The following is a 22,271-nucleotide window of genomic DNA, read 5'->3' as shown; positions in this document are numbered from 1 at the left end:
GTAGTGGAGAACTGAGCCTAAAGCGACAGGGACCTTTAATCACATCCATTCCCAGGTCAGTAGAAACCCCCCCAGACAGTTCCCAGTTCAGTAGAAACCACCCCAGACAGTTCCCAGTTCAGTAGAAACCCCCCCAGACAGTTCCCAGGTCAGTAGAAACCACCCCAGACAGTTCCCAGGTCAGTAGAAACCCCCCCAGACAGTTCCCAGTTCAGTAGAAACCACCCCAGACAGTTCCCAGGTCAGTAGAAACCCCCCCCAGACAGTTCCCAGTTCAGTAGAAACCACCCCAGACAGTTCCCAGGTCAGTAGAAACCACCCCAGACAGTTCCCAGGTCAGTAGAAACCACCCAGACAGTTCCCAGTTCAGTAGAAACCACCCCAGACAGTTCCCAGGTCAGTAGAAACCACCCCAGACAGTTCCCAGGTCAGTAGAAACCACCCCAGACAGTTCCCAGGTCAGTATAAACCACCCCAGACAGTTCCCAGGTCAGTAGAAACCACCCCAGACAGTTCCCAGGTCAGTAGAAACCACCCCAGACAGTTCCCAGGTCAGTAGAAACCACCCCAGACAGTTCCCAGGTCAGTAGAAACCACCCCAGACAGTTCCCAGGTCAGTAGAAACCACCCCAGACAGTTCCCAGGTCAGTAGAAACCACCCCAGACAGTTCCCAGGTCAGTAGAAACCACCCCAGAAGGTTCCCAGGTCAGTAGAAACCACCCCAGAAGGTTCCCAGGTCAGTAGAAACCACCCCAGACGGTTCCCAGGTCAGTAGAAAACCACCCCAGACAGTTCCCAGGTCAGTAGAAAACCCAGAACCCAGACAGTTCCCAGGTCAGTAGAAAACCCAGAACCCAGACAGTTCCCAGGTCAGTAGAAAACCCAGAACCCAGACAGTTCCCAGGTCAGTAGAAAACCCAGAACCCAGACAGTTCCCAGGTCAGTAGAAAACCCAGAACCCAGACAGTTCCCAGTTCAGTAGAAACCACCCCAGACAGTTCCCAGGTCAGTAGAAACCCCAGAACCCAGACAGTTCAACTGAAGGAGAACAACAGAACAGCTAGAAGGAAGGATGAAATGGAGAACTACATAAGGGTGATTGGACAATTAGACAGGGGGCACTGGGACAGGACAGGAGGACAGGGAACACTGGGACAGGACAGGAGGACAGGGGACACTGGGACAGGACAGGAGGACAGGGGACACTGGGACAGGACAGGAGGACAGGGGACACGGACAGGACAGGAGGACAGGGGACACGGACAGGACAGGGGACACGGACAGGAGGACAGGGGACACGGACAGGAGGACAGGGGACACTGGGACAGGACAGGAGTACAGGGGACACTGGGACAGGACAGGAGGACAGGGGACACTGGGACAGGACAGGAGGACAGGGGACACGGACAGGACAGGAGGACAGGACAGGGGGACAGGGGACACGGGGACCTGACAGGGGTAAAATAGGACAGGGGTAAATAGGACAGGGGAGGGTATCTGATCTCACCTGTTTGGCTTTAGACTTGGTGATGGTATCTGACAGGGGTAAATAGGACAGGGGAGGGTATCTGATCTCACCTGTTTGGCTTTAGACTTGGTGATGGTATCTGACAGGGGTAAATAGGACAGGGGAGGGTATCTGATCTCACCTGTTTGGCTTTAGACTTGGTGATGGTATCTGACAGGGGTAAATAGGACAGGGGAGGGTATCTGATCTCACCTGTTTGGCTTTAGACTTGGTGATGGTATCTGACAGGGGTAAATAGGACAGGGGAGGGTATCTGATCTCACCTGTTTGGCTTTAGACTTGGTGATGGTATCTGACAGGGGTAAATAGGACAGGGGAGGGTATCTGATCTCACCTGTTTGGCTTTAGACTTGGTGATGGTATCTGACAGGGGTTTCTTCTTCTCCTTCACAGCAGTCTTGGAGAACAGCTCTACGAACTCCTCAAAGTTCACATCAGGCTCCTGTATCTTGTCCCAGACCAGCGACGTGCTCACCTCTCTAGGATGAGGGAAGAGTTAGTGAGGTTGTGACTGTTGGATCTTTACTAAAAGATCCCAGAAATGTTCCAGATGCACAAAAACCTTATTTCACTCAAATGATTTGCACATATTAGTTGACATCCCTGTTAAGTCAGAATTTCTCCTTTATCAAGGTAATCCATCCACCTGACAGGTGTGGCATATCAAGAAGCTGATTAAAACAGCATGATCATTACACAGGTGCACCTCGTGCTGGGGACAATGCAAAGTCCACTCTAAAATATGTGCAGTTTTGTCACAACACAACAAATGTCTCGCTTTGAAGATTTGTGCAATTGGTATGCTGACTGCAGGAACGTCCACCAGAGTCGTTGCCAGAGAATTTGTTCTCAACCAACTTGGGAGGCCTATGCCCCCGGCTGCGCACCCAGCCAATCAGGTGAAATCCATATATTACGGCCTAATGTTTTTATTTAAATTGACCGATTTCCTTATATGAAACTGTAACTCAGTAAAATCTTTGAAATATTTACGCTTACATTGTTGTTCAGTAAACATATGAGCCCCAGTACTACACCTTGAGTGAGAAATATCGATGTCAATACTAAGTATCCATTCTACCATCAACCAATGTCAGTACTAAGTATTCTCTCTACCATCAATTGATGTCAGTACTAAGTATCCATTCTACCATCAACCGATGTCAGTACTAAGTATTCTATCCACCATCAATTGATGTCAGTACTAAGTATCCATTCTACCATCAACCGATGTCAGTACTAAGTATCCATTCTACCATCAACCGATGTCAGTACTAACTATTCTATCCACCATCAATTGATGTCAGTACTAAGTATCCATTCTACCATCAATCGATACCTGCAAAGCTCTTCTCCTGCCAATCAGAGAGGAAACAGGCCTCCAAAGCTCTTCTCCAGCCAATCAGAGAGGATGCAGACCTCCAAAGCTCTTCTCCAGCCAATCAGAGAGGATGCAGTCTGCTGTATGCTGCCTGCGCAACACCCGTTTTTCATTCAAACATCGGCTTCACTTCCAACACATCTTTCTTTAATTTCACTGTGTTAATGGTGTTTCTCAATATGCATTCTACCGTGCTCCACACACACTGATGCTCCGAGTTCTCTTGAGTACGTTCATATGAGGACGAGAGTGTGGAGAACACATAAAACCTTAAATTAGACCTTCAATCTCACGCTGAGCAGCACTCCCTCTACTGTATTACCTCACGCAGAGCAGCACTCCCCCTACTGTCTTACCTCACGCCGAGCAGCACTCCCCCTACTGTATTACCTCACGCTGAGCAGCACTCCCCCTACTGTATTACCTCACGCAGAGCAGCACTCCCCCTACTGTATTACCTCACGCCGAGCAGCACTCCCCCTACTGTATTACCTCACGCAGAGCAGCACTCCCCCTACTGTATTACCTCACGCAGAGCAGCACTCCCCCTACTGTATTACCTCACACTCCCCCTACTGTATTACCTCACGCAGAGCAGCACTCCCCCTACTGTATTACCTCACGCCGAGCAGCGCTCACCCTACTGTATTACCTCACGCAGAGCAGCGCTCACCCTACTGTATTACCTCACGCTGAGCAGCACTCCCCCTACTGTATTACCTCACACTGAGCAGCACTCCCCCTACTGTATTACCTCACGCTGAGCAGCACTCCCTCTACTGTATTACCTCAGCACTCCCCCTACTGTATTACCTCAGCACTCCCCCTACTGTATTACCTCAGCACTCCCCCTACTGTACTACCTCACGCTGAGCAGCACTCCCTCTACTGTATTGCCTCACGCTGAGCAACACTCCTCCTACTGTATTACCTCACGCCGAGCAGCACTCCCCCTACTGTATTACCTCACGCCGAGCAGCACTCCCCCTAAATGTTATGCAAGGTAGATGTAAATTATTTGTGGGTATCTGGCTGGCTAACAGTAGCAGCCAGCCCCATCAACAGTAGCAGCCAGCCCCATCAACAGTAGCAGCTAGCCCCATCAACAGTAGCAGCTATCCCCATCAACAGTAGCAGCTATCCCCATCAACAGTAGCAGCTATCCCCATCAACAGTAGCAGCTATCCCCATCAACAGTAGCAGCTATCCCCATCAACAGTAGCAGCTATCCCCATCAACAGTAGCAGCTATCCCCATCAACAGTAGCAGCTAGCCAGTTAGCCCCATCAACAGTAGCAGCTATCCCCATCAACAGTAGCAGCTAGCCAGTTAGCCCCATCAACAGTAGCAGCTAGTCAGTTATCCCCATCAACAGTAGCAGCTAGCCAGTTATCCCCATCAACAGTAGCAGCTAGTCAGTTAGCCCTATCAACAGTAGCAGCTAGCCAGTTAGCCCTATTAACAGTAGTAGCTAGCCAGTTAGCCCTTTTGACTTACTATGGGCTCGCTATCTATGCACATGTATGCATTGTAGGCAGGTAAATGTGCCAAAATTAACATAGTATGGATGTAACATATCAAGATTAAAATATTGCCTGAGCAGCACTCCCTCCCAGTTATCCCCATCAACAGTAGAAGCTAGCCAGTTAGCCCCATCAACAGTAGCAGCTAGCCAGTTAGCCCCATCAACAGTAGCAGCTAGCCAGTTATCCCCATCAACAGTAGCAGCTAGCCAGTTAGCCCTATCAACAGTAGCAGCTAGCCAGTTAGCCCTATTAACAGTAGTAGCTAACCAGTTATCCCCATCAACAGTAGCAGCTAGCCAGTTATCCCCATCAACAGTAGCAGCTAGCCAGTTATCCCCATCAACAGTAGCAGCTAGTCAGTTAGCCCTATCAACAGTAGCAGCTAGTCAGTTAGCCCTATCAACAGTAGCAGCTAGCCAGTTAGCCCTATCAACAGTAGCAGCTAGCCAGTTATCCCCATCAACAGTAGCAGCTAGCCAGTTATCCCCATCAACAGTAGCAGCTAGTCAGTTAGCCCTATCAACAGTAGCAGCTAGCCAGTTAGCCCTATTAACAGTAGTAGCTAGCCAGTTAGCCCTATCAACAGTAGCAGCTAACCAGTTAGCCCTAATAACAGTAGTAGCTAGCCAGTTATCCCCATCAACAGTAGCAGCTAGCCAGTTAGCCCTAATAACAGTAGTAGCTAGTCAGTTAGCCCTATCAACAGTAGCAGCTAGCCAGTTAGCCCTATTAACAGTAGTAGCTAGCCAGTTAGCCCTTTTGACTTACTATGGGCTTGCTATCTATGCACATTTATGCATTGTAGGCAGGTAAATGTGCCAAAATTAACATAGTATGGATGTAACATATCAAGATTAAAATATTGCCTGAGCAGCACTCCCTCTACTGTATTGCCTCACGCTGAGCAGCACTCCCCCTACTGTATTACCTCACGCTGAGCAGCACTCCCTCTACTGTATTGCCTCACGCTGAGCAGCACTCCCCCTACTGTATTACCTCACGCTGAGCAGCACTCCCTCTACTGTATTGCCTCACGCTGAGCAGCACTCCCCCTACTGTATTACCTCACGCCGAGCAGCACTCCCCCTAAATGTAAAGGTAAATTATTTGTGGGTATCTGGCCAGTTAGCCCCATCAACAGTAGCAGCTAGCCAGTTATCCCCATCAACATGAACAGGCAACATTTCATTTCGAAGTTGGCGATTACTTTCTCGCGCTTTAGCTCAAATAATGTCCGCCATCTGATTTCAAGAAACGTTGCATAGTGTACTCGTCATTTTTCTGTGCATACTTTGTTGAAACTTGATGCTTTATTTTATTTATTTTATTTTACCTTTATTTAACTAGGCAAGTCAGTTAAGAACAAATTCTTATTTTCAATGACGGCCTAGTGGGTTAAAAATCTGTCATTCAGTCAGCTCGGGGATTTTAACTTGCAACCTTCCGGTTACTAGTCCAACGCTCTAACCACTAGGCTACCCTGCCGCCCCAGTAGCATGCTGGGGCGGCAGGGGATGCTTTAAAAATATGTACAAAATGGCGTATGCATCTGAGAAGTGTCCTCCGTTTCACATACTTTGATTCGGACTCGTACTCCGACCCTCCTGCATTTTGAGAAACAGCCTTGTCCACACTATCATAAACGCTGAACAGGATCCTCTTTAGTCGGGGACATGGTCTGGAACAATACAGCAAGGCCCACAAAGCTTCTCAGAATAAGACTGCAGATCTAGGATCAGTTTTCCATCTTTAATCATAATGAAGTGGAACTAAGACTCTTTATGACCTGATCCTAGATCACCACTCCTACTGAGACTCTTTATGACCTGATCCTAGATCACCACTCCTACTGAGACTCTTTATGACCTGATCCTAGATCACCACTCCTACTGAGACTCTTTATGACCTGATCCTAGATCACCACTCCTACTGAGACTCTTTATGACCTGATCCTAGATCACCACTCCTACTGAGACTATGACCTGATCCTAGATCACCACTCCTACTGAGACTATGACCTGATCCTAGATCACCACTCCTACTGAGACTATGACCTGATCCTAGATCACCACTCCTACTGAGACTCTTTATGACCTGATCCTAGATCACCACTCCTACTGAGACTCTTTATGACCTGATCCTAGATCACCACTCCTACTGAGACTATGACCTGATCCTAGATCACCACTCCTACTGAGACTCTTTATGACCTGATCCTAGATCACCACTCCTACTGAGACTATGACCTGATCCTAGATCACCACTCCTACTGAGACTATTTATGATCTGATCCTAGATCACCACTCCTACTGAGACTCTTTATGACCTGATCTTAGATCACCACTCCTACTGAGACTTTGACCTGATCCTAGATCACCACTCCTACTGAGACTCTTTATGACCTGATCCTAGATCACCACTCCTACTCTAAAGTCTTAGTGAATACAGGTCCAGATGTTTATGTAACTAGCATAGTTATATGATAACTTTTTAGTATAAAGCTTTAGAAACAACTGCTGAAATAAAACAAACGTCTTGTTAAATACATTTGATTGATTGATTACTTTTTGTGTTGAGCTGAGTTGAGCTGTATCCTGGTCCAGTAGAGAGGTTTCATGGGTCTGGGGGGCTCCACCACTCCTTTCCGGGGAGGTTTCTCCTGGGCCATGCCTAGAGCATACAGTCCCATGGGCAACGGAGGGACCAGGGAGCCCAGGGCACATGGTGGAGGAGGGCCACAGCCAGGAGGAGGAGGAGGAGGAGGTCCACCCATCCCAGGTAATGGTGGAGGGGGTGGGGGAGGGCCCATCCCCATCATCCCAGGTAAGGGAGGGGGTGGAGGTGCCATCCCCATGCCAGGGAGAGGAGGGGGTGGTGGGGGCATTGCACCCCCTGGTAGAGGAGGTGGAGGAGGTGGTGGGGGCATTGCACTCCCTGGTAGAGGAGGTGGAGGAGGTGGTGGGGGCATTGCACTCCCTGGTAGAGGAGGTGGAGGAGGTGGTGGAGGCATTGCACCCCCTGGTAGAGGAGGTGGAGGAGGTGGTGGAGGCATTGCACCCCCTGGTAGAGGAGGTGGAGGAGGTGGTGGGGGCATTGCACCCCCTGGTAGAGGTGGTGGTGGAGGAGGAGCCATGGAGTGACCAGGTAAAGGAGGTGGTGGGGGGGGTTTATTGCCACTCTGCTGCTGTTGGCACGTACAGACAAATGCTGGTGCGACCTTGGGGGAGAAGGGTATGGGTAGGGACAGGGCCAGTTCTGGGGGGAGTTTCAGGGAACAGGAGGAAGACAAAGAGGACTCTCCTCCAGCCTCGTTCACAAACAAGGGTGGCATCTGGTCCGGTAAAGGCACTTTAAACTTATAGCTTTCCTCCATAGGCGACGTCTGGACAGACTTGGCCTCCAGACAACTCAGGAGACAGTCAGTCTGCTGGTCTACATGACAGACCTCCTTCACTATCCTCTCTTCAGTCTGTAGGTCTACATGACAGACCTTCACCATCCTCTCTTCAGTCTGTAGGTCTACATGACAGACCTCCTTCACTATCCTCTCCTCAGTCTGTAGGTCTACATGACAGACCTCCCGGTACAGATCCCCCTCCACACCAGCCTCCGGCTCCATACTAATAATATCTCTGTCCAGCAGGGGGTGCTGTTCCTCCAGCTCAGCTATCTTAGTCCGCAGGTCCTCAATGGTCTGTTCTAACTGCTGGATCACATTGACGTGCTCCTCTTTCAGCTTCACTGTTTTCAGCACTGACTCCTCCTGGAGAGCGAGAGAGGGGGGGCCAGAGAGCGAGAGAGGGGGGGCCAGAGAGCGAGAGAGGGGGGGCCAGAGAGCGAGGGGCCAGAGAGCGAGAGAGGGGGGGGCCAGAGAGCGAGAGAGGGGGGGGCCAGAGAGCGAGAGGAAAACAGTGTTCATATAAACCTTTAAAGCAATATGTTAACTGTTTTATAACCAGAAGGAGAACAATGTTATATTCAACGTATTATTGTTAGAGGCAGGGCTTCTTGTAGAGGAGCTAAATGACTTCATATGGGACAAGATGGCGGTTTTCAGAAGGACAATACTTCAACAACAAGGAGCATCTCTAGGAGACACAGATAAGAGATAAACAAGGGAGAGGTCAGAGTCTGCCAGGTACTGGTCCACACACACCAAGACCCTCACTTAGAACTGCTATTAAGAGTATTCCACTAAACTAGTACAACTCTTAGTGGATGCTGCCCCCTTGTGGTTAATCAGGTGAAAGAGGCCAGGGCTATTCATGATGCTATTCTCTCCAAAGGGAAAGACCGTACAGTCCTATAGAGAACCTCTCAGGTAGGGTTGGATGATTCCCTACTGACTAGGGAGACTAGGGATAGGGAGACTAGGGAGAATAGGGTGACTGACCTGAAGTTGGCCGACTTCTTCCCTCTGATGTCTCTTCAGCCCCAAGATGGCTGCCTGGTGTTCTGTAGGAAGAGAGAGACGGGATACTTCTATATTATCACAACCAGAATACAACCACAACCATGTACGGTCAACTAGACCAGACCACTTTCTACTGGTATTAATCACTACCAGAATACAACCATGCAGTCAACTAGACCAGACCACTTTCTACTGGTATTAATCACTACCAGAATACAACCATGCAGTCAACTAGACCAGACAACATGCTACTGGATGATATGTGATACAATGATTACTTCAATTCACAATCCGTACCATCATGCATTGTGTTTCTTAGAATGAAATGAAAATGTACATTTAATGTGAACATCAAAAGTTGTTTAAAGCCTAATGTCACATCAAACCAATAGTTAGGGGAAAAGCAACATTACATCTAGCAGCCTGTTTTCTTTTAGGTGTTAGACTCAGCAGCAAGGACACACAGGATGTGTGTCGGGGGGGGGGTGTTTGTCGGGGGGGGGGATGTTTGCCGAGGGGAAAGAGTACGGGATGTTTGTCGGGGGGGGGGGGGGATGTTTGTCGGGGGAAAGAGTACAGGATGTTTGTCGGGGGGGGGGGATGTTTGTCGGGGGGGTGTTTGTCGGGGGGGCGTAGTTTGCCGAGGGGAAAGAGTACAGGATGTTTGTCGGGGGGAAAGAGTACGGGATGTTTGTCGGGGGGAAAGAGTACGGGATGTTTGTCGGGTGGGGGGGATGTTTGTCGGGGGGAAAGAGTACGGGATGTTTGTCGGGGGGAAAGAGTACGGGATGTTTGTCGGGGGGGGGATGTTTGTCGGGGGGAAAGAGTACGGGATGTTTGTCGGGGGGAAAGAGTACGGGATGTTTGTCGGGGGGGGTGTTTGTCAGGGGGGGGGATGTTTGCCGAGGGGAAAGAGTACGGGATGTTGGTCGGGGGGAAAGAGTACGGGATGTTTGTCGGGGGGAAAGAGTACGGGATGTTTGTCGGGGGGGGGATGTTTGTCGGGGGGAAAGAGTACGGGATGTTTGTCGGGGGGAAAGAGTACGGGATGTTTGTCGGGGGGGGTGTTTGTCAGGGGGGGGGATGTTTGCCGAGGGGAAAGAGTACGGGATGTTGGTCGGGGGGAAAGAGTACGGGATGTTTGTCGGGGGGAAAGAGTACGGGATGTTTGTCGGGGGGAAAGAGTACGGGATGTTTGTCGGGGGGGGATGTTTGTCGGGGGGAAAGAGTACGGGATGTTTGTCGGGGGGGGATGTTTGTCGGGGGGAAAGAGTACGGGATGTTTGTCGGGGGGAAAGAGTACGGGATGTTTGCCGGGGGGAAAGAGTACGTGATGTTTGCCGGGGGGAAAGAGTACGGGATGTTTGCCGGGGGGAAAGAGTACGGGATGTTTGTCGGGGGGAAAGAGTACGGGATGTTTGTCGGGGGGAAAGAGTACGGGATGTTTGTCGGGGGGAAAGAGTACGGGATGTTTGTCGGGGGGAAAGAGTACGGGATGTTTGTCGGGGGGAAAGAGTACGGGATGTTTGTCGGGGGGAAAGAGTACGGGATGTTTGTCGGGGGGAAAGAGTACGGGATGTTTGTCGGGGGGAAAGAGTACGGGATGTTTGTCGGGGGGAAAGAGTACGGGATGTTTGTCGGGGGGAAAGAGTACGGGGATGTTTGTCGGGGGGAAAGAGTACGGGATGTTTGTCGGGGGGAAAGAGTACGGGATGTTTGTCGGGGGGAAAGAGTACGGGATGTTTGTCGGGGGGAAAGAGTACGGGATGTTTGTCGGGGGGAAAGAGTACAGGATGTTTGTCGGGGGGAAAGAGTACAGGATGTTTGTCGGGAGAAAGGGAGGGGAAAGCTGTGCTCAGAATATCAATCCATTTTTGCCTGCCTAAGCACTGACTCATTGTTGCTATGCAACCTTGGCCCTTTCAATAGCATGTGGGACTACAGACAGATGACGAGCAAGTCCAAAAAGAAAGAGTTAAATGACCATGCAGAAACACATTCACAATGTAACTTACCTTCATCGCCCTCTAAAGGTATCAGAGCAGGAAAGAAGAGATCCAGATTAGAAACAAGTCTTTCCTTAAATCTACACTGTTGGGTTAAATTCCCGCCGGTCATATGTATCAAGGCACAGAGACGCAACGTCCTCTTAAAACCACTGGTATAAAACAGGAAGCACAACTCTAACAGAACAAAAGCCGAGGCTACGAGCTCTCCACCCTGGCTAAGGGACGAGGCTACGAGCTCCCCACCCTGGCTAAGGGACGAGGCTACGAGCTCCCCACCCTGGCTAAGGGACGAAGCTACGAGCTCCCCACCCTGGCTAAGGGACGAGGCTACGGGCTCCCCACCCTGGCTAAGGGACGAGGCTACGAGCTCCCCACCCTGGCTAAGGGACGAGGCTACGAGCTCCCCACCCTGGCTAAGGGACGAGGCTACGAGCTCCCCACCCTGGCTAAGGGACGAGGCTACGAGCTCCCCACCCTGGCTAAGGGACGAGGCTACGAGCTCCCCACCCTGGCTAAGGGACGAGGCTACGAGCTCCCCACCCTGGCTAAGGGACGAGGCTACGAGCTCCCCACCCTGGCTAAGGGACGAGGCTACGAGCTCCCCACCCTGGCTAAGGGACGAGGCTACGAGCTCCCCACCCTGGCTAAGGGACGAGGCTACGAGCTCCCCACCCTGGCTAAGGGACGAGGCTACGAGCTCCCCACCCTGGCTAAGGGACGAGGCTACGAGTTCTCCACCCTGGCTAAGGGACGAGGCTACGAGCTCTCCACCCTGGCTAAGGGACGAGGCTACGAGCTCTCCACCCTGGCTAAGGGATGAGGCTACGAGCTCTCCACCCTGGCTAAGGAACGAGGCTACAAGCTCTCCACCCTGACTAAGGAACGAGGCTACGGGCTCCCCACCCTGGCTAAGGGACGAGGCTACGAGCTCCCCACCCTGGCTAAGGAACGAGGCTACGAGCTCTCCACCCTGACTAAGGAACGAGCTCCCCACCCTGGCTAAGGAACGAGCTCTCCACCCTGGCTAAGGAACGAGGCTACAAGCTCTCCACCCTGACTAAGGAAGTTAACGTTTCTAGACTCCATCTGCAAAATCAGCGCTAGTAAGAGTTAAAGGAGAAAACAAGTACAACAGTCTGAAGTTAGTAACTGTTTTGATGAGGGCACCTTCCCACCTTGGTAGAACGTATAACAATGTGTAATGAGACCTGGTCTGTTACAGTAGTTAGCTGTTTGAGATCTAGTCTCTACAGTATAATAGTATCTATATGGATGTGGTGAGGGCCCCTACCCTCCTCGGTGTACATGAGGCCTGGTCTATCGTCTCCCACAGGTCTGGGTGGGGGCCACAGGGTCTTCAGGTGCCCAGGGAGGGGGGCCCGGCCCTCAAAGTGTTCCATGGAGTGGGGGGGCTGGCTGACCGCTGCCCACGTGTACAGCTGGTCTTGCTGGGGGAGAGAGGGAGATAATATGGCATACATGAGGACATAAGATAAAATAGCATAAGGGGACAACAGAGGACAAAAGAGGAGATATAATGCTGTTAGGGGACAGTAGAACAGTGGTTCCTCCTTTAAAAAGTTGTGAGCTTACGCCGTGGGACTTAGAGGTAATTTGTGGTTTAGTACGGTACCCTGCGTCACTTCATTGCTCCAGACCAGCGCAAGGGGGAGTTAGAGCACTGATTGTGCTTTTGGGTCCTACTGTGTCTAACTGACAATGAACAGGCGACATAAACCGAAATTGAAACTGATAATTGTGCACGACTATCAGTATTACTTACTAAAACTGTTGTTACACAAAGGTTTTTATTATTTTATTTGTTAGGATTATTTATCTTACTGTAGTAGTATTAGTAGTAGTGTAGGCCACTCCCGACCGGTCACGTTGTACAGCGCCTGAGTGACGCAACGGTCTAAGACAATGCATTTCTCCCTCTAAAAACAAATAAATAATTCTAAATAACAAACAGGCTTTTTTAATAAATTAGTAACAACGTCTCACCCCATGTTTAAGAATGGCCTTTTTCTTGCTGATTTGTAACAAATCTCCTAAATATTTAAGGGGCATTGCACTAATAAAAGGCACTGACTAGGGAAAGATTCCCGCTGTTCTGTTCTTAGTGTCGGTCTGCAGGTTCAAACTAAAACAATGTAACTAATAATGTAGGAGACATGAGTCTCACTAGTGTTGAGTCATGTGCTGTTAAAAGTGGTGTAGGTAATTTAAAGAGAATATTGAAGTAAAGAAGCAAAAGCCTACAACTATTTTTGCACCGTTTCACGCTGCTCTGAGACAAGCATGAGGACTGGTCTTGATAAATGAATGAGATTGTTATTTGAACGGAATCTCGGTTTGGGTATTGGTTGGACTAGAATTAGAAAATTAGGGTGTATAAATGTCATGCTCTTAGCGTAACTTATTTTACTACGCAAGTCAACAAATTCAAATTTACAAGGACAGTCTACTCCTTCCTCCCTGTCGGGGACTTGAACCCCAGTCTCCCGCGTGCCCTGCCAGCACGACATTGGGATTCTTTAGCTAAATAGCCCAGTACTGTACTACCGACCGTTACGTTGTACAACGCCATATTTTCCGCTCCATCCTAATGCAAACCCAGAGGGTTTTTAGTTTCTTGGAATAGAAACACCATAATATTCAATTAATTAATTAAGCGAGTACCAGTCAAAAGTTTGGACACACCTACTCATTCCAGGATTTTTTATTTTTTTGTACAATTTTCTACATTGTAGAATAATAGTGAAGACATCAAAACTATGAAATAACACATGAAATCAGTTAACATATTTATTTACAAGGACAGTCTACTCCTTTCTCCCTGTCGGGGAATTGAACCCCGGTCTCCCACATGCCCGAATTCTCTAGTACAGCAATTATTGAAGGTACTTGAGGTCACTGAGAAAGTCTGGACATGGCCTGCTCTCCCTTATGTAAGAAATTAGGGACTTTCCCATGTTTACTACAGTATGTATTGTAGGCTGTGTTTACTTGTCAGACTGCATAGTCACCTAATAAACAAATGCAGGTGGCTTTTCTTCAAACTGCTTTAAATGCTTTATTACCCAAATGTGAAAGCATATACTGTATAGTACTCTATTTCCTCATCAGCATCTTTATGCTTTTGTTAATAAAATTATAAAAATAATCTTTCAAAATGCAGATGTTGATTTAGTTATGGATCCATAATGAATTACTATGGGAATAAATATCACTGAATTACAGAAATATTGGAACAAAGTTGTCTAACGAAGGCAAACAAATTGTTGCTTACTGGAAAATACTCCTTCAAACACACGGTCACGTTGTACAGCGTCATTATGGCTATTAGCGGAGCACGTTGTACAGCGTCATTATGGCTATTAGCAGGGCTATATTGTGGCCTTTATAAAATTATTTTTGCCTTTATTCAGATTACAATTGCTCACCGTTATTTTTTTTAATGAAATAATCTCAAATATTGTTATATATAGCCTTCTATTCTTAAGATATATGTGTTGACTGAATATAAGCAAGTGATGTCTCCTAAATAATCAAGTTAAGTTTCTCCAGAAATGAATAATTCTAAATAACAAACTGGCTTTATTTACAAATTAGTGAGAATGTCTCACCTCATGTTCAAGAACTGCATTTTTCCTCACTCACTCGAGGTTAAATGAAAATGAAATCTCCAATATAGTTATTTTTTAAACAAAGTGATTATTAATGCATTTAGAACTATATAAAAGTCCCTTAGATATTCTCAGAGACCCTAACTGAAAATGCCCCTTAGATATTAATTTAGAGTCCTCCAATCATCTAAATGTAATTATTGGTGGTGAATCAAGTCATTGAAAGAAATATGTTTAGATATACTATAGGCCTAGCATAGGCAAAATTAGTATTGGTTACACTACAATTAGGGTGTGGAAATGTTATGCCCCTTAGATATTAATGTAGAAACCTCCAATCCTCTTATACTGCAGCCTACTCCCGACAATGTTAGATCGAAGAACAAAAGGACCTGTCCCAAATGTCCCCTGGTCAAAAGTAGTGCACTACATAGGGAATAGGGTGCTACCATACTTTGGACAGACACAGCCTTGTGCATATTGCTCCCATGCTAACCTGCAGGTGCTCAAACAGGTTGCATTTCCTGCGGACAGTCTGTTTGAGTTTGAGCCATGCTAGGTCCAGCCTCCTCTCCCTCTCCTCCCCTCTTCCCTGGCCATTGATGGTTAGTAGCTCTCGGACTAGCTCAGGAACCCGAGACAGCACCACACACTCAGAGGCCCCCACATCATCATTACCTAGAGCCAGGGAGGTGGAGGAAGAGCCCCCATCGGTCTCTACGCCTGACTCTGACATATACGCCATGTCCTTGTCTGCTTTAATCTGTCAGTTCCTGGACAGAATATTGAATTTTATGGCGCATAGCCTCCGGACTCAGCTCTCTGCACTTCCTGTTTGGAACATGTAGGTATTCCATCATCGCCAAGACCGCTGAGGGAAAAATGTGGAGTTTGCATTTTAGAAAAATAAAATCAACAAATCCCTCGAGGTGGTAAACGGTGGTGTTTTATTCCTCAGGGATGTAAACGGTGGTGTTTTTTCCCTCTGCTCTGCTGTTCCTCTTCTGACAATGCAGTGAGTTACTGCCGGTCTGGCACTTCTTTCCTGTCACCGGTCTGCGATCCTGAAAACTCCCTAAGATGCTGCATCCTCTGTGAAACTGCAGCAGTCCCCAGAAACATTGGGCGTCGCTGCCCTCCCCTCCTGTTCTCATGGTAACTCTGACCAGTCCAGACTCAGAGAGCCTGATATAGTGGACTCGTCTCTTCTCCCTGCTGTCATAGTAGCTTCAGGCAAGTCACCAGGTTTTTGCACAGGCTGATGGGACGGCTTGCAGTCAGATCAGGTTGCTTTATGACTACGCTTTCTCCTTCTCTATGCTGCTGCTCTGTGCTGCACAGGGAGGAGAGGGGAGAGGAAGGGCAGAGAATGATCAGATATTCACAGGTCAAAGCCTGAGAGCTGCCCGGTTCCAGCCTTTCCTGTCTGTAATCAGCTACACTTTGCCTTAGTTTTCCCATGGCCATATTATAGCATCAGGCTACAATCTGAAACCGGTCCCATCTGTATATCTCTAAGGTGAACATAAGTCAGGCAGGGAGGGAGTGCAAAAGGGCTGTCGTTCTCTGTTATCGCTACAACATGCAGTAGACACACTGAACCAACAGCTTGCCAGGAGGCTGGTCCCTCCAGAGACACACTGTACCAACAGCTAGCCAGGAGACTGGTCCCTACAGAGACAGACTGTACCAACAGCTAGCCAGGAGACTGGTCCCTCCAGAGAGACACACTGTACCAACAGCTAGCCAGGAGACTGGTCCCTCCAGAGATACACACTGTACCAACAGCTAGCCAGGAGACTGGTCCCTCCAGAGATACACACTGTACCAACAGCTAGCCAGGAGACTGGTCCCTCCAGAGAGACACACACTACCAACAACTAGCCAGGAGACTGGTCCCTCCAGAGAGACACACACTGTACCAACAGCTAGGCAGGAGGCTGGTCCCTCAAGAGAGACACACTGTACCAACAGCTAGCCAGGAGGCAGGTCCCTCCAGAGAGACACACTGTACCAACAGCTAGCCAGGATGCTGGTCCCTCCAGAGAGACACACTGTACCAACAGCTAGCCAGGAGGCTGGTCCCTCCAGAGAGACACACTGTACCAACAGCTAGCCAGGAGGCTGGTCCCTCCAGAGAGACACTGTACCAACACCTAGCCAGGAGACTGGTCCCTCCAGAGAGACACACTGTACCAACAGCTAGCCAGGAGACTGGTCCCTCCAGAGAGACACACTGTACCAACAGCTAGCCAGGAGACTGGTCCCTCCAGAGAGACACTGTACCAACACCTAGCCAGGAGACTGGTCCCTCCAGAGAGACACACTGTACCAACAGCTAGCCAGGAGGCTGGTCCCTCCAGAGAGACACACTGTACCAACAGCTAGCCAGGAGACTGGTCCCTCCAGAGAGACACACTGTACCAACAGCTAGCCAGGAGGCTGGTCCCTCCAGAGAGACGCTGTACCAACAGCTAGGCAGGAGGCTGGTCCCTCCAGAGAGACACACTGTACCAACAGCTAGCCAGGAGACTGGTCCCTCCAGAGACACACTGTACCAACAGCTAGGCAGGAGACTGGTCCCTCCAGAGAGACACTAAGAACACTGACTCCGCATCCTCAAGCATTTATGACTTTCACTGTGGCATTGTCACCATAACAACAAGGTGGCTCTTGTTGCAGGTAGCATCACAGCCATTAGCGTTGTGGTATAGAGCTCAGAGCACTCGAACTCAGCAGAACCATACCTAAAGGGCATAGCGGCCGGCCGACACCCAGAGGGCATAGCGACTTACCGACATCCAGATAGCATAGTGTAATCAGCGATGAAACTTGATTTAATTTCTTACTGGTAAGGAACGCACAGCATTTTGTACGGAGTAGCCTACTCTGCTGACTCTAATCAATAAAAATGAAGTCTGATTGATATAAAAGGCCTACGAAAAGGGGAGACAAATACATTATAAACGTCCATCCAACCTGGAGGAGGAAATGATTGTCCAAAAACAAACTAAAGTGTCACTGACCCAACGATAGAGACAGTGAATATGCACGATTTTCTTCGCTGGTGCTAATAAGATAAGCTACAAAAAAATAAGATAAGCTACTCAATTAAGTTAAGAATTGTGATAACTAAAAGACCGATTGGAGTTTTTTCATTGTCTTCTCGTTACAGCAATAGTAATTTGCTTTCCAAACAGTTTTTCCGTGAATGTATTTTTAAAATATTGCGATACGCATGACTGGGTTGCAAAACGACAATGTGTTTGGTATTTGCAGCGCTGCTGCCCAAAACGACAATATGTTTGGTATTTGCAGCTCTGCTGCCCAGATTGCAGGCCCTTCTTACTCTAGGCTTAAAACAATCAACAGCTTAACGTAGCTAATGATCCTCTGTGGCCAAGTTGTGCTTTCTGGTGTAGTAGCCTATTTTAAATGATTGTATTTATTTATTTATTTATATATATATGTGTATGTGTGTGATATATATTTAATTTATATATATATATTTGTGTGTGTGATATATATATTTAATCTATATATATTTGTGTATGTGTGTGATATATATTTAATTTATATATATATTTGTGTGTGTGTGTGTGAGATATATATATTTATCGCACACAGAAGCAAGCTAATTAGGCTGGGCCTTTAATTTTGGCGATTTAAACCCATTTTCTTCAGGGAAAGCTTTTCCTACCCCTGGCCTTATGGACACGCCGCCTATACCTTTAACGTGGTAGAAACACAACCAGTCATGACGTTTTCATCCGTCAAACAATCACTTAACAAAAAAGGCGTCCCCTTTAGGCTACCAGCCTTTATTCCTTCACTCACAAAATAACACTTCCATAGGAAGGTCTACGTGTAGGCTACTGTACTGCCGTTCTGCGACAGTCAGTCGTTAGGTCTACGTGTAGGCTACTGTACTGCCGTTCTGCGACAGTCAGTCATTAGGTCTACGTGTAGGCTACTGTACTGCCGTTCTGCGACAGTCAGTCGTTAGGTCTACGTGTAGGCTACTGTACTGCCGTTCTGCGACAGTCAGTCGTTAGGTCTACGTGTAGGCTACTGTACTGCCGTTCTGCGACAGTCAGTCGTTAGGTCTACGTGTAGGCTACTGTACTGCCGTTCTGCGACAGTCAGTCGTTAGGTCTACGTGTAGGCTACTGTACTGCCGTTCTGCGACAGTCAGTCGTTAGGTCTACGTGTAGGCTACTGTACTGCCGTTCTGCGACAGTCAGTCGTTAGGTCTACGTGTAGGCTACTGTACTGCCGTTCTGCGACAGTCAGTCGTTAGGTCTACGTGTAGGCTACTGTACTGCCGTTCTGCGACAGTCAGTCGTTAGGTCTACGTGTAGGCTACTGTACTGCCGTTCTGCGACAGTCAGTCATTAGGTCTACGTGTAGGCTACTGTACTGCCGTTCTGCGACAGTCAGTCATTAGGTCTACGTGTAGGCTACTGTACTGCCGTTCTGCGACAGTCAGTCATTAGGTCTACGTATAGGCTACTGTACTGCCGTTCTGCGAAAGTCAGTCGTTAGGCCTACGTGTAGGCTACTGTACTGCCGTTCTGCGAAAGTCAGTCGTTAGGCCTACGTGTAGGCTACTGTACTGCCGTTCTGCGACAGTCAGTCATTAGGTCTACGTGTAGGCTACTGTACTGCCGTTCTGCGACAGTCAGTCGTTAGGTCTACGTGTAGGCTACTGTACTGCCGTTCTGCGACAGTCAGTCATTAGGTCTACGTGTAGGCTACTGTACTGCCGTTCTGCGACAGTCAGTCATTAGGTCTACGTGTAGGCTACTGTACTGCCGTTCTGCGAGTCAGTCAGTCATTAGGTCTACGTGTAGGCTACTGTACTGCCGTTCTGCGACAGTCAGTCGTTAGGTCTACGGGTAGGCTACTGTACTGCCGTTCTGCGACAGTCAGTCATTAGGTCTACGTGTAGGCTACTGTACTGCCGTTCTGCGACAGTCAGTCGTTAGGTCTACGTGTAGGCTACTGTACTGCCGTTCTGCGACAGTCAGTCGTTAGGTCTACGTGTAGGCTACTGTACTGCCGTTCTGCGACAGTCAGTCGTTAGGTCTACGTGTAGGCTACTGTACTGCCGTTCTGCGACAGTCAGTCGTTAGGTCTACGTGTAGGCTACTGTACTGCCGTTCTGCGACAGTCAGTCATTAGGTCTACGTGTAGGCTACTGTACTGCCGTTCTGCGACAGTCAGTCATTAGGTCTACGTGTAGGCTACTGTACTGCCGTTCTGCGACAGTCAGTCGTTAGGTCTACGTGTAGGCTACTGTACTGCCGTTCTGCGACAGTCAGTCATTAGGTCTACGTGTAGGCTACTGTACTGCCGTTCTGCGACAGTCAGTCGTTAGGTCTACGTGTAGGCTACTGTACTGCCGTTCTGCGACAGTCAGTCGTTAGGTCTACGTGTAGGCTACTGTACTGCCGTTCTGCGACAGTCAGTCATTAGGTCTACGTGTAGGCTACTGTACTGCCGTTCTGCGACAGTCAGTCATTAGGTCTACGTGTAGGCTACTGTAATGCCGTTCTGCGAGTCAGTCAGTCATTAGGTCTACGTGTAGGCTACTGTACTGCCGTTCTGCGACAGTCAGTCATTAGGTCTACGTGTAGGCTACTGTACTGCCGTTCTGCGACAGTCAGTCGTTAGGTCTACGGGTAGGCTACTGTACTGCCGTTCTGCGACAGTCAGTCATTAGGTCTACGTGTAGGCTACTGTACTGCCGTTCTGCGACAGTCAGTCGTTAGGTCTACGTGTAGGCTACTGTACTGCCGTTCTGCGACAGTCAGTCGTTAGGTCTACGTGTAGGCTACTGTACTGCCGTTCTGCGACAGTCAGTCGTTAGGTCTACGTGTAGGCTACTGTACTGCCGTTCTGCGACAGTCAGTCGTTAGGTCTACGTGTAGGCTACTGTACTGCCGTTCTGCGACAGTCAGTCATTAGGTCTACGTGTAGGCTACTGTAGTGCCGTTCTGCGACAGTCAGTCATTAGGTCTACTTGTAGGCTACTGTACTGCCGTTCTGCGACAGTCAGTCGTTAGGTCTACGTGTAGGCTACTGTACTGCCGTTCTGCGACAGTCAGTCATTAGGTCTACGTGTAGGCTACTGTACTGCCGTTCTGCGACAGTCAGTCGTTAGGTCTACGTGTAGGCTACTGTACTGCCGTTCTGCGACAGTCAGTCGTTAGGTCTACGTGTAGGCTACTGTACTGCCGTTCTGCGACAGTCAGTCGTTAGGTCTACGTGTAGGCTACTGTACTGCCGTTCTGCGACAGTCAGTCGTTAGATCTACGTGTAGGCTACTGTACTGCCGTTCTGCGACAGTCAGTCATTAGGTCTACGTGTAGGCTACTGTACTGCCGTTCTGCGACAGTCAGTCATTAGGTCTACGTATAGGCTACTGTACTGCCGTTCTGCGACAGTCAGTCGTTAGGCCTACGTGTAGGCTACTGTACTGCCGTTCTGCGACAGTCAGTCATTAGGTCTACGTGTAGGCTACTGTACTGCCGTTCTGCGACAGTCAGTCGTTAGGTCTACGTGTAGGCTACTGTACTGCCGTTCTGCGACAGTCAGTCGTTAGGTCTACGTGTAGGCTACTGTACTGCCGTTCTGCGACAGTCAGTCGTTAGGTCTACGTGTAGGCTACTGTACTGCCGTTCTGCGACAGTCAGTCATTAGGTCTACGTGTAGGCTACTGTACTGCCGTTCTGCGACAGTCAGTCATTAGGTCTACGTGTAGGCTACTGTACTGCCGTTCTGCGACAGTCAGTCATTAGGTCTACGTGTAGGCTACTGTACTGCCGTTCTGCGACAGTCAGTCATTAGGTCTACGTGTAGGCTACTGTACTGCCGTTCTGCGACAGTCAGTCATTAGGTCTACGTGTAGGCTACTGTACTGCCGTTCTGCGACAGTCAGTCATTAGGTCTACGTGTAGGCTACTGTACTGCCGTTCTGCGACAGTCAGTCATTAGGTCTATGTGTAGGCTACTGTACTGCTGTTCTGCGACAGTCAGTCATTAGGTCTACACGTGTAGCCTGAATTGATGCATCCACTGTTGTCCGTGCGAGCCTTGGTCTCCGCCACTCATCTCCGCCTTGACAATGTGTAAGTGTGCTCCTCAAACCACAACGCCATTTGGAGTGAAACCACCCGGTTTCCAGTCAATTCACTCATCTCCACCTTGACAATGTGTAAGTGTGCTCCTCAAACCACAACGCCATTTGGAGTGAAACCACCCGGTTTCCAGTCAATTCACTCATTCGTCCCGCGGCTGACATGCAGTAATGTTAACGGTGTAGCAGACGATAGTATATTTTTGAACATGTGTTAATTGTGACGGGCTCAAGTTTTACAGGTACGGCGCCCCACCACTATTTATTTTACCAAGACGCCGTACCAGACCGCCTTACTTTCACCCCCTGAGTGTAACGGTAACAGAAGACTGCTGTGTGCTGCAGACTGATGCAGATACCCAGCATGACGGCGATGCTGTGATAAGGTGGTACTCGGGTTACAAAAGGCTGCTGGGAAATATAGTCCAAACACGACACACTGGGCAGATGGTGTGTGTGTGCCGTGTCAGAGCTCTTTGAAGACACCATCACATCACAGCCAAAAGACATGCCAACCAATCACCTCCAACAACACAGATAACATGATCCCTCCAAATGGGAATATGCTAATTTTAAGAGACTGAACCAGGGGAATATTTACTGTCTAGCATACAGCATAACACAATGGGACTGAACTAGGGG

General features: G+C 48.8%; 1 protein-coding gene across 1 annotated transcript in view; it reads right to left on the bottom strand.

Moving 5' to 3' along the window:
• Window positions 1-22,271, bottom strand: part of LOC139411221 (formin-2-like) — a 145,439-nt gene that overhangs the window by 101,981 nt on the left and 21,187 nt on the right. Inside the window, exons 5-9 of the mRNA XM_071157272.1 lie at window positions 12,151-12,307; window positions 10,866-10,877; window positions 8,830-8,891; window positions 7,001-8,199; window positions 1,864-2,008 (exon numbers count right to left, since the gene is read on the bottom strand). Of these exons, the coding sequence (XP_071013373.1) occupies window positions 1,864-2,008; window positions 7,001-8,199; window positions 8,830-8,891; window positions 10,866-10,877; window positions 12,151-12,307 (1,575 nt within the window). The remainder of the gene's footprint in view (window positions 1-1,863; window positions 2,009-7,000; window positions 8,200-8,829; window positions 8,892-10,865; window positions 10,878-12,150; window positions 12,308-22,271) is intronic.

The sequence above is a fragment of the Oncorhynchus clarkii genome, chromosome 1 (assembly GCF_045791955.1).
Source record: "Oncorhynchus clarkii lewisi isolate Uvic-CL-2024 chromosome 1, UVic_Ocla_1.0, whole genome shotgun sequence".
In the NCBI taxonomy this organism is placed as follows: domain Eukaryota; kingdom Metazoa; phylum Chordata; class Actinopteri; order Salmoniformes; family Salmonidae; genus Oncorhynchus; species Oncorhynchus clarkii.
Note: the sequence above shows the minus strand (reverse complement) of the source record. Positions and strands in the feature narration are given on the sequence as shown.